At 45.3% G+C, this 15,930-nt stretch overlaps 1 protein-coding gene across 4 annotated transcripts in view; it reads right to left on the reverse strand.

Moving 5' to 3' along the window:
- LOC111220207 (adenosine kinase-like) overlaps nucleotides 1–15,930 on the reverse strand; it is a 108,648-nt gene that overhangs the window by 56,467 nt on the left and 36,251 nt on the right. For all 4 annotated transcript variants that reach the window (XM_022743215.1, XM_022743213.1, XM_022743216.1 and 1 more), the window contains exons 5-6: nucleotides 9,264–9,436; nucleotides 6,916–7,024 (exon numbers count right to left, since the gene is read on the reverse strand). In XM_022743215.1, the coding sequence (XP_022598936.1) occupies nucleotides 6,916–7,024; nucleotides 9,264–9,436 (282 nt within the window). The remainder of the gene's footprint in view (nucleotides 1–6,915; nucleotides 7,025–9,263; nucleotides 9,437–15,930) is intronic.

Here is a 15,930-nt window from a genome sequence, read left to right on the forward strand (position 1 = left end):
CCAATGTTAGCATTAACAGCTTTTTACTTACCAGTATAGAAGAAACGTTGTGAGATCAGCATCAAACATCAGTCCTTCACTCGCCAAGAGCTGTCTCCAGCTGTAGAAAGCAACCTTATTGTTTTGCTTCTATTTCTATCACTTCTTTTTTCTTCTACAGAAATTAGCATGCTAACCAGCTAGCCCTGGCCCAGTTCATCTCTCTTATCACTTTCTGATACTGAATCACTGTAGTGTCCAGGCTGCTCTTAAGAAGCAGTGCTTCTCAGAGGGCGTATTATAACCTCTTGTCTTGCAAAAGCAACAATGGCTGAAGCTCTTGGCAAGACTGGTGAGAAAGCAGCTGGTAATGCTAATGCTGGCTATGTAGCAATAGCTAAACTTAAAAATAGCTCCTTTAAGATCAATTTTTTGACTAAATTTCTGGCCAAATTTGCATCCCACGCAGCATGATCTGACAGTAATAATGGAAACTACTAAACAGAGTGGTCATCACAGAATACATACACACTGACTGGCTACTGCTGAGAAAAATACAGCCATAAATAGTATAAAAGTTGATGTCTAACATAATGAAAATCTTAAGAATTCAAACTTAAATGAATTATTAAATCATTACAAAATATTATATTATCCTCAGAAGTCATTAGTCTCCTTTTAAAAGGGAGAGGGAAAAAATTACTGGCACTTTACACTGGATCCAGGCCAAACTGGCAGAAGGAAGATATGCACAGGCTTATTACAGACCATAAACAAATTACAGCGACATAAAAGGGAAAAAATGAAACCTTGCAGAAGGAAACAATTCTCAAAGAACAGTGTCCAGCATCTGCCGCACAGAGATGCACATCTGCGGTGATTCTTTACAGGCCGCTTTCAGTCAGAAACTGTCAAGCTGACCCGAGTGCTGCGGATGGTTTGTGGTGAGGAGAATATTCCAGCAATATTTATTCAGTCAAGGCTTTATGCTCCAGCATGATAATATAACAGCGTCTGACACTTAACTCTGCTCACTGTCTTTGCCCAGGAGAGACACTATCCTAAAGCGTCTGCGGTTCCATCATGTGAATCTTAATCAGATACTTAGCCAGTAGAGCAGGTTTTTACTCTCCCTGGTGAGAGTATCAACACATGGCCATCAGGCACAATTCACGGCCGCAAAGTGGCTATTTATTTTCTGCTCAGCATTACTTGACAAATAATTACTCAGTCTATTCAATTAAGCCGTGGAACTCACACAAATGGCCACAACGTCCCTGTGTAGGACTGAAACATTATTCTACGTTTTACAACTTGGTCTCATGAATAAAAAGGCGTGCACACACACGGGGCGCTTTGATGCAGAGGCAGCGAGGGGACAAGGTGATGGAAAGTAGAAATATCATTAAGTCTGAACTATTTCATCCCCTTTACAGCGAGGCAGAGGAAAACAGACTTGTTGCCGGTGGAGCAGATGCACACGGTAATCTAGGGTGAAAGGACATGGTGTTTTCCCTGCTGAAGAAGAAAAACTGTTTTTACAAGGTAACGTGGGTGTACAAGGACAAAGTCGCTGCACGCTGGTAGAGTAATATGGACTACAGCCTGGAAGCCTGCCAGAGTCCAAAAATGTGTGCCCCCTCCCTCCCCTCCCCCCAAGAAGCAATTACTCAAGATACAGTGGATTAAAGCATTTTTTTCCTCGTTGTTGTTCAAATTAGGATGCTGGAAATAATAACTCCCAAAATAAAACCAGCACAGCCGTGCCAACTTCTCAGTAGTTCCACACACATTTCCAACAAAAAAAAAAAATTAAATAAAAATAAATCGCACAAATACACAAATCTAAACAAAAATAGATGCTACTGAGTGTGATGAGAACTTCTCCTCCTCAATAACAAAAGCAGGTGAACTCTGACATCCGGTAACTTTCTCCACAACAATTTCAAACATATTTGCTTTTCTAAAGCCGGCTGTGTTTATATTGTAGTTAAACAAACAAATACATGGACCAATCAACACCAGGGGAAAGTAATTAAGTAGATTTACCCAGGTGCTATACAGTAATGTTTTGAGGTACTTTGTAAATGTACTTTGTAAATTGTACTCCACTACATTGATTTGACAGTTATGACCACTTACTTTGTGGATTATGATTTTACATAAAACATATGCTCATTTATGACATATGGTGAATTGCTATGACTAACAATTTATAATGTAGTTAAAGTTGATTTCTATCTTGACCATTAAAAATCATCGGGAATAATGAACCCGTAATATAGTGCCTTTATAATAATATAACATGTCTCATTTTGTTATATACATTAACATATTCAATCAGAATTATTTGAAAGATTCAATAATCAATATAAATACTTCTATACATGTCGACCTTAATCAAAAAGTAAATGTAGGACTTAAAATTTTCATGGAGTGTTTTCGCAGTGCAGTATTTCTACTTTTAGTTAAGCAAAACATCTGAAAACTTCCTCCGCCTCTGACATTAGGTAGTAAAACCAAATCGGGGGTGAGGGTAATTGTAAACAACCTAAATAAATCCTCATCGAGTGAAAGCCACAGGATGTCTCCGCAGCCAGCGTCGTTTGGCCTCTCCACCCTAATTTACCACGCTCCGCCCACTCAGGCCTGCAGGGCTGTGGAGCTGGCTGATCCTCCAGAAGTGCTGGGCCAGCCCATACATCCCACTGGCACGGGACGCCCCGCCGAGAGCCAATCACCAAGCCCGCACTCCTGACAGCTCATTACCACTCAATTAGGCAGGTGCACCTCCACGCACAGCCTTCTGACAAATACAGCCCTCCCAGATGGATGTTTAACATTCGAGAGAATTATATAGTGACAGCAAACACTAAACGCCTCACCCTTATCACTTGATTGCCTCAAGATTGAAATCCTATAATTGGCCCAGGCCAGCGGGGGAAAAAAAATAAATAAGCCAATAAATATGATGCAGTCGGCTTGTAATTGAACAATTATGAATTCATATTCATAAGATGCTTGCTGGCAATTACAAAATGCCATCTGATTAGGCGCAATTTGAAATGACATTGTTCCATGCTAAAGACACTGTGGTGTCAGCCTAATAAAGAGAAGACACATCATAGCAGTTGCTCGCCCACCGACATGACCTCCAGAGATGGGAGACATGCTGACACAGTGGCTTGGCCGGTGACGGACGGGACTTGGCACCCATCGCTCTTTGTCCCCTAAACCTACTGCTCACACTCACTCACACAGAAAAACGCCACCACCAAAGGCTGACTTTCAAATTTTAACACCAGTGGGCACAGATTGTGCACATAACAAAACACAAGCAAGGCGAAAAAATGTTGATCCCTTGAGAACAGATTCTAATCAAGATGAAATGATTTACAAATCTATTTAATAGGGCTTGCCAGAAGTCAAACTTGGCATGTAAATGCGGTGGGGATTAAATTTCATCGGCAACCAAGACTGTAACTGATCGCCTGCAGACAAAGGGGGAGCCTGCCAGTTTTTTTCTCCCCCCTCCACTTCTCTTCCCTCCCTTTCCTCTTTCTCTCCACTGCCTGCATTTTGCCTCGTGATCCCTCCCTGGCTATGTGGAAGGACAGGGGCAGTGCAGAGTGGTGCAGTACAGAGTGGAGAAGAAAGAGAGAAAAGACAGAAAAGGAGAGGTGAGAAGGAGGGAGGAGATGGAGACAGCGGAAGGGAGGAATATTGGAGATAAAGAGCAGTGGTGAGAGGGAGAGTAGAAGGATAGAGAGGAAGGATAGAGGAAGAGAGGAGAGGAAGCTCAAGGTCAACGTGAGGACAGTGTGGTCCTCTGAGTTGGACAGAGACACAGCCGCAGTCACCTCTGTGCTAATCAGCCCTTCGGCTGGCTGATGAGGTGTCAGTTAGTTGTGTGTGTGGAAAACCTCTCCCTTTGCTTTTTTGGCTGCAAATTGCAGGGGCTGGTGGGGCGGAGTAACAATGTGTGTGTGTGTGTGTGTGTGCCACTCTGGGGTGTAAGCAGGCTGACGTGCTGCTTGTGGTGCCAGTATTGCGCTTTTTTTTTTTTTTCTTTCCTCCTGCTTTTGCCCTCCCCTTCGCCTCTTTTTTCTTGCATATTATGCTACAGTGACTGAGGCTGAACTCAGCTTTCCCCTGCAGCGAGGGCAAGAAAGCAACTGCCAATTAATGCTATATGCAGTGTGCCAGTGTTAACAGTGTGAGGCATTCTACTTCAACTTGCTGCGCTGTTTGAGAAAAAAGGTGGGCTAGCTGTTTTCCTCAGGCGTGGCTAACCTCTTGCTGGCTAACGGGGATTGCGCCGTTAGCTTAAGGCGTAAATGAACAGCGTCCACAGCTGTGATCGGGTTTGTGACCTGACAGCACTGCAGCTTGTGTCTCATTGGGTGAGTTTTGTGTATCAGGCCAGTTGGCAGAGGCGAGTGTCTCCTCCGTCTATCCTTGGGTTATTTCTGACCATCTGTGCCCAGTCATTAACAGGCCTTTTCACAGTCAATTGTCTTGTTTGTCTCCCCTCTTCTTTATTTCTGATATTCGCTCCGCGCGTGACCAGGGGATGGAGCGAGTGCTCCTCTTTTTTTCCTGAATGTAAATGGCATAAGTTAGGACAGGCCATTTTATTAGCTGGGGCTAAGGAGAGCTGTGGAGCCATAGGTTAATTCAAAGTGGCATCATGGAGGATGCATCAAGCAGTGGAGATCAAATTACAGGGCAAAGCACTCAGTGTCAAGAAAAACAAGACAGTGGTATGCTGCAGAATGTGTGCGTGCATGCTGTGTGTGTTTAGCGGCAAGTGTATGTGTGTGTATGAGAGGCAGGAGAAAGAGAGGGGGGGGGGCAAAGGAGACAGCAAAAGGAAAGGAGACGGAGGGGTGTCCATAGAGGGCCAAGGGGGGATGGGGATGGAAGGAGAGTGGGAGCAAAGGGAAGAAGGGGGTGGGGGGGGAGGCTAACTGGGCCAGCACGCACACATCACCCCCACCAATTAGAGTCACTCATCTCCCCTTCACACAATACATCACCCTCCATTTCTGATGTTTACAATCGTCGGGGAAAGAAATAACTGTAAACATCACTGCAGCAGCGATGGCATTCAACAACAACAACAAAAAAAAAAAGAAAAAAAAAAAAGAGATATCGTCAGCCTGAAATGCGTTTAGCCATTCCTTCTTCCCCCTCACGCCTTTGTTATTGGTCTTTGTGCAATGATTTGCCTAAGGACCCAGATTTCCTAGCAACAGCCTGCCACCAAACATTTGGCAGGAGTTCAACATTCTCTCTCTTTGTGAGAAATGGCAGTGCTGCCTCCCTGCTCTGCGTCTGCCACCAGCCCTGCTGCTGCTGCCGCCGCTGCTGCTGGATGAGCCAGACTGGCTGCAGGAGCCCTCTAATAATTCTGTTTTCATCCAATCACACCACATAGTAGCAGGCACCTTGAGAGCCTCTGCCAGGAATCATCAATCACCTCTTTAACACAAATGCTCCAAACAAACACGGGCGCACGTGCGAGCAAATAACATGCTAAAATACACACATTTGCACTTTTTGGTAATTAAATTTACAGATTAGCGTGTACAAGACCGCGTATACCGTGTGGCAGTCGTTTAATGAAAATCAACAAAGCACATTAATACACAGCAGAGGTTGGTACAGTGAGGGGGGGGGGGGGGGGGGGGGGGGGGGGAGAAAATGTACAATCTGGCTGTAAATTGGGTAAATACATCTGAGTGCTCTCGACAAGGTTAATGGAGAGAGGAGGCCTTAGTGAACACCAGTCTAGACACGCCACACAGTATTAAGTGGGAATAGCTGTGGCAGTGTATCTGGCTAAGTACTTTAGAAGTGCGAATGGGACTCTAATAAAGCGAATGATCCCCCTGTTTTGACAAAGAGGCCCAGGAGGGACGCTGAACACCACGTTTGAGATTCCAAGCACTGACAAACACCCATTTGTGGCCCTTCTATCCCCCCTCAAATCCCACGGAAGCTTTTCCCTGCGCACAAGTCTGTCGGATGTGGGCAAAACCCAACTGCCAATTTGCAGAGGATGTGCCATGTTTGCTAATGCGAAGCAGAGGCTAAAAATGAGACCACACAAACTCTGGAGGATGGACTGACTGATGTACTTTCTGGCACAAGCACTAACAGTTTTTTTTTTTTTTTGGTGTTTGTTTCTGCAACTGGACGGCTAATTATGAAACCTCCATCATTATTGCACTACAGTACACTCGTGTTTAGAGGGCTTGTGGGCAACAGGGGGAGCATTGTGAATTTCACTTGGGACAATATGCCAAGGAGTATGCTGATAGCTGGGCTGTAAGGCTGATTTATGCCGATAATGAACTGCTTAAAGACGTGGAATGCGGTGCAATTTCAGGGCTATCATTTTGTCTTGAGATCAGACAAAATGTTGATCTGCAGGAATTAAATATAATCCCAAACAGTGAAACATGAGCATGGCGGGCCATCCTACTCCAGAAGCTGTAAGTGAAGACATTACCTCAGTGGTGCAGCTTGAGTGTGTGTGAACGTCTGAGTGCACATCTGTCCTCCTCAATCTGTGTGTGTGTGTGTTTTGTCTGTAAGGGGAAGACTGTGTAGGAGCGGGTAAAGCCGAATGAACTTGCATAATCAATTTTCACACTTTCACAGCACCTGTTGGCTTGTCTTCACGTTAAAAGGAATGAATGAATGCATTACATGTAGAACAATTTCACACTGCGCTGCAAATAGGGAGAATGGAGCTGTATTGTCTCAATAGGTAACGTAGCTCATTTCACTTGACAAAGGATGAATGGATATATTGACAATGCAGAAGGCGCGCTGAGGCATTTCCTGAATAAAGCCTCTTAACATTTTGTCCTCTTCTGGCAATAGAGTTGGGGAACAGTCATTTTGAATGGAGAGGGTCTCACTTACCGCAATATAATAGACCTTGGCTTTCTTCACCAGCTCCCAGTTGCTGTCCAAGTCCAGGTGTTTTTCCTTTTTGTAGCAGTTTGCCGCTGCCAGGTTAGCAACAAGGGACCTGCCGAGACAGACCCCATAAATCTTCTGCCTCGCTTATCATCCATCTTAATTTTGTCTCAAAAACATCCCTAAAAACACTCGGGCTCCAGACTTTTCTTTGTTCTTTCATGATATAAAAGGATGATAATAGTTTCTTAGAATCTCTGAACCAAGGTGAAATAAAGTAATCTGGATGTCTTTATTTTACTTTCCTTTAAAAAAAAAAAAAAAAGGGTTATCTCAAACACCCCCCCCAAAAAAAGGAGACATTAAAATAAACAAAAGGATTTTCAGGGCCAACAATGAACCCCCTCCAAATTATTCATATAATCACATCACCTGGAAAAGTGGTCCACTGTTAGCCAAGGTGGGAAAACAACAGAAATGCATTATTAAATGAACACTTGAGTTGAGTAGTGAGTGGTGGGAGCTGGAAAGTGAAGCAGGTGGCATTATCGTAACATAGCTCATTAGCCGGTCCTCACTGTCTCTTTATGAACGGCCATCAAAATGAGTGCAACCATCATCGCTATTTAGGGGCGACCATATGACAGGAGGGTGCCGCTACAGGAAGAGAGCTGCTCTCACATGGCGAGGAAAAGCTGCTCGCCGTGGTTAGTGTCAAGGAAAAGAGTAACAGTGTGCTAAGTTGATCACAGTGTGAGGATGAAGGCAACACTATGACAGCAGGATTGGAGCTGCACTTGACCTGAGTTGTAGTAATGGACTCAAAGGTTAGAACAAGCATGGCAGACAAAAAGCGTGTCATTACTGAGGAAGTGCAATAGACGTCGGGAAAGCACAGCACTCTCAAATAACAGCTCAATCTAAACAGATACTTAATTTAAGAGGTCGAACTTCAGAGCAGAACATTCATCATTCCCTCCAGGAATCTGCGATCTTGCAATATCTCCAATAAGATTTTGTATTTTCATGTCAGACTGAAGTAATGTTTGCCAATTTTACCCACCACTAGTTTTCTACATAAAAATAAACTGATCCAGAACCACTTTTTATCAGCCACAGTCAAATAAAAATCATCAGTCATCATGAAACTTCCTGAAACTATTGTTAAAGGGACTTTGATTCCCTACAACTTGTCTAGTTGGAGCTTGTTGTGAGTACTGTGGTTGGAAGGTTACATTACTGACTCAGTTCAGGGTTACAGAAAGTCATGTTACAGAAACAACCAACTGGTTCTTTAAATAAATACGATTTAATAATAATAATAATAATGATCATTTTAAAATGAATATTTTGGGCCCCAAGTATCCCACAAAAACTCTGAGATCCTGAAGGCAATGACATGTAAGATTGGAATAAACTTATCTCCTAATGCCTCAAATGTGATTATTGACCATAGAGTATTTTCACAGATTGGAACTAAAATGGTCAGATTTGAGTAAGGGGAGGTAGATTTGATTTTATTTGAAGACTTGCACTAATCAAAGCCCGGGGGCTGTGACATACTGGCTCCCAATCCTTCAAAGCCATCACCCTTCCAATCTGGCCCTGCCGGCGACCTTTCCACTGGCCTCCTGAGCTGTCTGTTAAACACCTGTAAGAAATATTACAGAGCTCGTCTCCCTGAGCACGGCACCTGACCTTTTCAGGTGTCAGAGCCCACATCAAACAAGCCCACTAAGACCATTCAGCAGGGCCGGCTCCCGGGGCGGTCAGGGTCCAGCCGTTGACTGACTGACAACTCCAGTAGCAGCGGATGAAGGGCTGCAGAGGAGGGGAGTGTTTAGAGAAGGAGGTTATTGATCCACACCTGGTCTATCATGAACTGGAGCCCTCACTGTTAGTGATATTTGTGTGTGTGTGTGTGTGTGTGTGTGTGTGTGTGTGTGTGTGTGTGTGTGTGTGTGTGCAGGCTTTGACCTCTGCTGTCTCAGACGTGCCGATGATGATGCTAGCGTGAGAGTCGTCAGAGAGGCTAAAGCCCCTTTTACAGCCGAGAAGGCTGACAGGTGAGAGCTGGGATAGCCCAGCCATCTCTAACACATTGCTACTGTCAGCGTATAGATGGATGACAACCCACTGGGGCGGCAGAGACTGAGTGGGGGCCTGGAAAAACACACTCAAGCTGTGCTTTTTCCTTTTGATGTGTGAGCCGAGCTATGATTCCCTGTTATGACTTCCAGCCCCAAGGAGTCAAATGCCTGCCTGAGGATGTACAAATGAACAAAAATGATTCTTTCAAATCCAAGCTAGAGGGTCATATCTTGGTCAAGGGTGACTAAAAGATGACTAACCTATTGTCCCCAGTGATACAGGCTGCACAGGTACCGGTCGGCTCCACATTTTGCTCATAGTAATGGGCGTCGACGTGGGCTTCTTCGGCCTTCTTCTTCAGGATCTCCCCGAAGTGGTCGGTACCGATGCACCCGAAGAAGGTAGCCACCTTGTGGGGTTTCTGGATCATCCACTAAGAAAGAGAAAATAAAAAAAACAGCAGTTACAGGGAGCTCCGTTTACAAAATATAAGTCTGTTTGAAGGGTCAAGTTCAGCTAAGGCAGATGGCACACAAACTGTAGCTTCACAGCAAACATACTGCTTGTGATATATGAGGGCTGCGAGCTGTCGTAAACAACCCAAGACCAATCCCACTCCACACAGAGGCACTATTCTCATCCAAGCTCTCCTTCCTCCCTGTGTGCTAAAAACAGTCTCATCTCCTTATTTACACAAACCCAATAATTCAAGGCTCCATCCTACTTATGCAAACACACACTCTCTGCGTGTGAGAGAGTGTGTACCTGCTACCACAGGACACTACCCGAAGCTGCTCGTCGGCCATTTTTTTCTTTTTTCTTTTGGTCTCGACAGTCCTGATGTACTCAGTGACTTTTAACTGATGAGAGAGGGGGGCTGCTCAAATTCTACAGTGCTCAGGTTTAACCTCCAAAGATTTATTGACGTACAGTACGTGCTGCTGTTTGCTCATTTTATTGCAGCCTCCTGTTTTGTTGCTGACGGGGGCCCCTTGTGAATGAGATGTTGCCGCTTTCGGGGATGACCTGTATATGTGTGAAATTAATCATTTCACACGACCAAATAGCATCTCGGTAGGGGAAGAAAAATGCATTTTCATCACCCTTCCTGAGATGCTCTCCTCTGTTATTTTGCAACCCCCCGCCCCCCCCCCCCACCCCCTCCCTCTGGTCTCCAGGTAACTAGTTCAGATGGAAAAAAAAATAAATAATCAAATAGAAAAATAAAATTACACAGGAAAAGATGCATTACTTTACGCAAGGCTCAGGTGCATTTTCAGACCAAGGCTGACAATTTACAAACGCAGCTGATGTGGGAGGGTTTTGGGGCTTTTACCTGGTAAAAACAAATCAGGATGCAAATAATATCTATTTTGACTATCAGTGTTTTTTGATGAGAAATTCCCCCATCATAAGTCCGAGGTGATATCTTCAATTGTGCATTTTAAATGACCACATATCCAAAACCCAAAAGTATTCAATTTAGAGAAAAGAGTGACAAATCCTCATGTTTAGTAGAAGATGCAACCAGCAAATGTTTAGCATTTCTGCTTGATAAATGACAAACTATTAAGCAATTATCAGCTCATATTTTGTCAATAAACTGATCAATTAATCGACTAATCTTTTCAGCGCTAGTGCCAGCAAATGAACAGTAATAATGCCACATATGCCTGCTACATCTTGGTCCATGAGCAAGCCTACCGTGTCATCTTGAGTCATGGTTCAGTCATTCAGCGCGTGCCCCCCCACCTCCCCCTCCCCACCTGGCTGAAATACATAGACACACACGCACGCACAAATCCACAGCGAAAGCTGACAGAAGCGAGCTCCTCTTCCCTAACCTCTTGCTGCAGGCACCTCACACTTATCAAGGTCACTGGCTCGGGTACACGTCAAGTCCAATCTGATTTTCCCTTCGCAGTGATGAGCTCCGAATTCAAGGTTAGGAGCTGCAGGCTGTAAATAATGACAGCACGGCCCCTCCATTTGCAGGCCTCTCAGGTGGGAATACAGAGGGCCACTCAGGGGCCCCTGTCCCCCTGATGACAGCATGGTGAATCACAGTGCAACCACCGACCTCGCAACCATACCCCCCCCCCCCCGCCCTCTAACCATCTGAATTCTCCTGCTTCCTCCACCTCTTCTCCCTCTCTCTGACTGTCAGCTGTACTCTCACGGCCAGCTCAGCTTGTCATTTTACAGGGTCATTAACAGACACACATACTCACTAACATGTGCATTGAGTACACAGTGCACCCACACAGGGAAAAGGCTGACACACACACACACATATATACACACATACAGAGAAATCCTCTAGTACCACAGCATCAAAACTCTCTCCCTTGCTAAAAAATCCACCCCTGCTTTTGCCAGGAGCTGCTCTCCTACTCCAATAAACACAAAGCGGCAATAGATAAGAAGAAAATGTCTTCATTATGATCATGTAAAAAATATATCTTGCAGTTTTTTTTTTTTTTATTCTCCTCTGTGGTGCACAGGAGCGAGGAGTTATATCAATTCATTTCCATCCCTGGCACCCTGCAGACAATCCCTCTCCATTCCCAGATTATGTGAGATAATACCTCCATTATGACAAAAGCGCTATTCGCGGGGTCGCTGAGAGGTCAACCAACCCTGCGCTGGGTATTCATGCTTAGTCACATCCCAATTATACCGCAGTGGCAGAGGCAGAAATTGGCAAATGTACATCAAGGCGCTTCATTACTGAGGGCCGCTCCAGTGAAATTAAGCAGCAGATGAGACAGAGTGAGATTTGCCCCCAGGTGGCATGTTAGAGAGAGGAGGAGGAGGAGGAGGAAGGGAAGAAAGAGGGAAGCTGAAGTAACAGATTTTTCTGAAGGTGCTGGGAGCTTGTATCTTGCACAGCAGCTCATGTATATTTACTTAACTAGGGAGAACGCCGGTCCCCAAAGATTATTAAGTTCCCATGATACACAACAGCGACATATCTCTAGGTACGTTTAGATACAGAGGGAAAAACCTAATACAAACAAGTGAGAAAAATATCCCTGAAAAGCAGAGGATAAGATGCCGCACAGGCGTACTTGCTAAAGGCAAAGTGATGATAAGTATACATTATGTTAAGTGGGGAATAAGTCTGGCGTGTCTTTCTGTTTGGCTTCCATTTACCCCCCCACCCCCACCCCCACCCCAAAAAAATCTCACCCCTCCACCCACCCAGCACTGGCCCCCGGGGCCCCCAGATAGCTATTAATTATGACATCTCATGGTTGCAAGGAGACCCACTTGGAGAGCTGACCTAGGCCTGCTCCTCAACATCCAGCAGCTGCCACTCTTCACTATGGAGGCAGCCGCTTCGCGTGGCAGCTTCCAGGAGGGCAATTACACAGCCCAGATGAGATGAGGCGGCTGAATGTTTGGGACTTGAGCGCTCAGACTGCCATTAGCACTATAAGCTATTACATTCCTCTTTCCATTTTTTTTTTTTTTTTTTTTTTTGCTCCCCTCCCTTCTATCTCCTCACTCACTTGCTGCTGTATATTGATGAAGTGGTAATGGGACCTCTAGTTAGATATTCCCACTGTAAAAACATTGTCTTGTTTCTAGTCTCCCTCAGGGGTCAATGTATTCTCCCGGAGTTGCTGGGAATCATTTCTGCTCTATTAATGATGCAATTCCAATGCAATTCAGATCTACTGAAGACTCTGCACAGTGGGCTTTTGCGGGGAGCTGACAGATGACGCTGGGAGCAGCTTGACAACAAAGTGGCGTCTTCAGCACATCACTGGGAAGCCGGTTGGTCGTCACTCCAGTTTCCACCCTCTCACACTGCTCAGTTCATCCTTTAAAACAAGGACAGAGGAGAAGTCTCCATTCTCCTCGCTTCACCTCACCAGCGGGGTCCTCTTGAGAAGAACATGTCCGTGCCTAATGATGGTCACATTAATTATAGGCTTATCAACCCCGGCAAAAATTCAATAGGGCTATTTATAGAGGCCTAAAATAGCAGAGGGCGAGGGTGCTGCACACTGGGGTGGCCTGTAACAGCCTCCTCTCTCTCCACAGCCTGTCTTTTAGAGCCAGAGGTGGAGGCTGATATCCGTGTTTCTTTTTACTGTGCAGTTAAAACAACTAGCAAACATCTGTCCATCAGGACCTGTCATGGCGAGCGCTTTTATATGAAGCACGGCGGAGCGGAGGGCCCTCACCACGAGCGCTGACACTGATGAGGTCTGGCAGCTTCCATTAAATCACTCTTTCCTGTAAAGTGCCAGGCATCAAAGCAACCGGCTGAGGATTTTTCACTCAATCAGGTAACACACAAGCCCCCACCCCCACACCAGCCCCTCCTCTCCCCTCCCAACTCACACTCCTCCCTGTCCTCTCAGGGGCTGGAGCCTTCTGGTCAATAACTCCAATCAGTTCAATTTCATGCACAGTTAGCCATGTTGGGGTGCTAGGGCACTGCCCACGTCGGGGTTGCATATGTTGTTGTCGCTGTTGTTGTTTTTCTTTAATTTTTTCTCTTCCCTGGGAGGGTTGATAAGTGGGGTGGGGACCTGTACTGTGTAACAGTGGAGACTAGCCAGGGCTAGCATGGTTGTTTTAACTCTGCCTCACCACAGCAGGCTCCCTGCCAAGCCATTAAAAGTCTCTGTGCTCTGCTTCAGTGACACAGCTGAAAGAATAGAGAGCGGGCGAGAGGGAGAGCTGTAAATGATCAACACGATAATGAGCTGATTATCAGTCAAAGGCATGGATAAGCTCTCTCTCCAGTAATTTCCTTTCAGATCAGTCAACCACATTCTCCTCTCTGCAATCAACACTCAAAGGGGAGGCATAGCATGTAGCCCGATGGGAATCTGGCCCAATATCAGCTTCAAATATCCAGATCCTCGTTGTCTTCTGATCAGCGCCTGGCTCGTCCCTTGCTGACACACCAGCATGGTGGGGAGGCTTGTGTATCACTACTCCAAGTCTGCTTTTGTAATGGTTGTTTCACAGTTGTCATGCAGCTTTAGGTTCTGGCTGCAGGACAATATAAAGCTGACTGATGCTCTACTGATGTTCAAAAGTAATGTGCAATCTGGAAGTATTTAGACAGTGTGTAATTTCCTTTTGTTTTGGCTTTGCTTCAGCGTTAGATTTGAAATTTAACAACTCAGGTCAAAGTGCGTGCGTCAGTTTTAAAGATACCAAAAGTCCTGGGACTTCTTGGAAAACTTCTTGGTTTCTTCCTAGGAATCTGTGTGGTCATTTCATTCACTGGTAACCACATGGTGCACTGAAGGTCAGAAGTTCATCACAATTTTTTTAAAACTATTCCACATTACTGCTTTCCCTATCAAATCAGCTTGATTGTGACATCCCATTCTTTTACACTTTGATCCTTCACATGTAACATGTAAGGTTCACACAGAAGGTACCACAAATTCATTGTGTTTTCATCTGCATTCATCATCATCATTTTTTTTTCTCTTCTACCTCAGTCAAGTGTAAAAACTTTTGTGATATTTTAGCTTTTTTCAAATTTGTGCAGTTTTTGGACATTTTTGGTATGATTATCAGATTTTCCTTTTTATGTGCAAATTGAAAATGTGCATGAACCATCAGTTGTTTCATATCAGATCCAATGTGGTGGGGAAGAAACTAACACACACAACAAATGTGTCACTGTCCAAATATTTTTGGGCCATTTATGGTTTCAACCATGTCTGAAAAATCAAAAAAAAAAAAAAAAAAAAAAAAAAAAACAGAACAGAGAGGATGCTACAAGTGAGGGGGAAATAAACAGTCTGTCTATGCTAGACACTGGTACACTACCCCAGGGGAGTGATGTTAGACAACACAAAACAAACGAAGGCAGCCCGCGTGTCCGCGTACACATATGTGTGTCACAGACGGGGCGGCGGGCGGGGAGGTGACAGCTCCCAGGAACAGCCCCCGTTGATAAGCATCAAACTCGATGAAGCGCCGACACACTCCATAGGTTCTGATGTTTAACACGACAAGAATGTCCCCGACAGTATCTCTGCACCCTCTTCAGAGAGCTATCAAAGGGCAAGTTCAGTGAGCACACAAAATAAACACCTCCACATCCCTCCCCACCAAATACACACACACACACACACACACACACACACCTCCTAACACATCTCTCTGCCGCATCTTCGCGCTGCATAGGAATCAGGGATGTGTCGCTGTCTCCAGGCGCCAAGTTTATCTAAAAAGGAAACACCTGATTTTTTTTTTTTTTTTGGGCCTCCCTTGTTAAACACACAACCTTGATTTTGTTTCTGTTGCCCGGGAGGGGTGAATTATTTACAGGATAAACAAGGTGATGTTGTTTCAGTCAGTCAGAGCCAAACTCCCCTATCGCAGTAGCAAAGAGGCAGACGGGTTTACCTGGCAGGCATGAGGGGCTGAGCTGGGATACAGAAGCCGCGGAGCAGATTCACAATGGCGGGCTTTACAGTGATACCTATCTGTGGTGGGGAAGGGGGGCTGAGGAAAGAAAATGCCTCCACACCAGATTCATGGGCTGGGAGTCCCAGACTGCTGGGTTGTCCTATTTATCTGCAGAGACAATGGTGGCTATAAAAGCACATGAGCTGATTTACTGAGTACGTGTGTGTGTGTGTGTGTGTGTAAAGTGAGAGCGGGGGTGTTATTAAGTGATCATAAAGTGGCATTTGTGTTTGCGGGGGTTGTTGCCATACAAGGTTCAGGCGGAGAGATGATGAGGGACCTTTGCAGCTAAAGCCTCTAATCCTATCTGTGGTCTGTGGGCTCCAGCTGGTGGGAGTGCAGCTGTGCTCGGCCCCTGCACAGGTGAATCAGTTCTGCCCCTGCACCCCCCCACCTCTCACCCCCCACCTCCCCACAACACAACTCCCCTGTACGCAGTACGGTGGATTTCCACGGTGCTTTGATCTCATG

The sequence above is a fragment of the Seriola dumerili genome, unplaced genomic scaffold (genome assembly GCF_002260705.1).
Source record: "Seriola dumerili isolate Sdu_G_001 unplaced genomic scaffold, Sdu_1.0 BDQW01000068.1, whole genome shotgun sequence".
Lineage (NCBI taxonomy): Eukaryota > Metazoa > Chordata > Actinopteri > Carangiformes > Carangidae > Seriola > Seriola dumerili.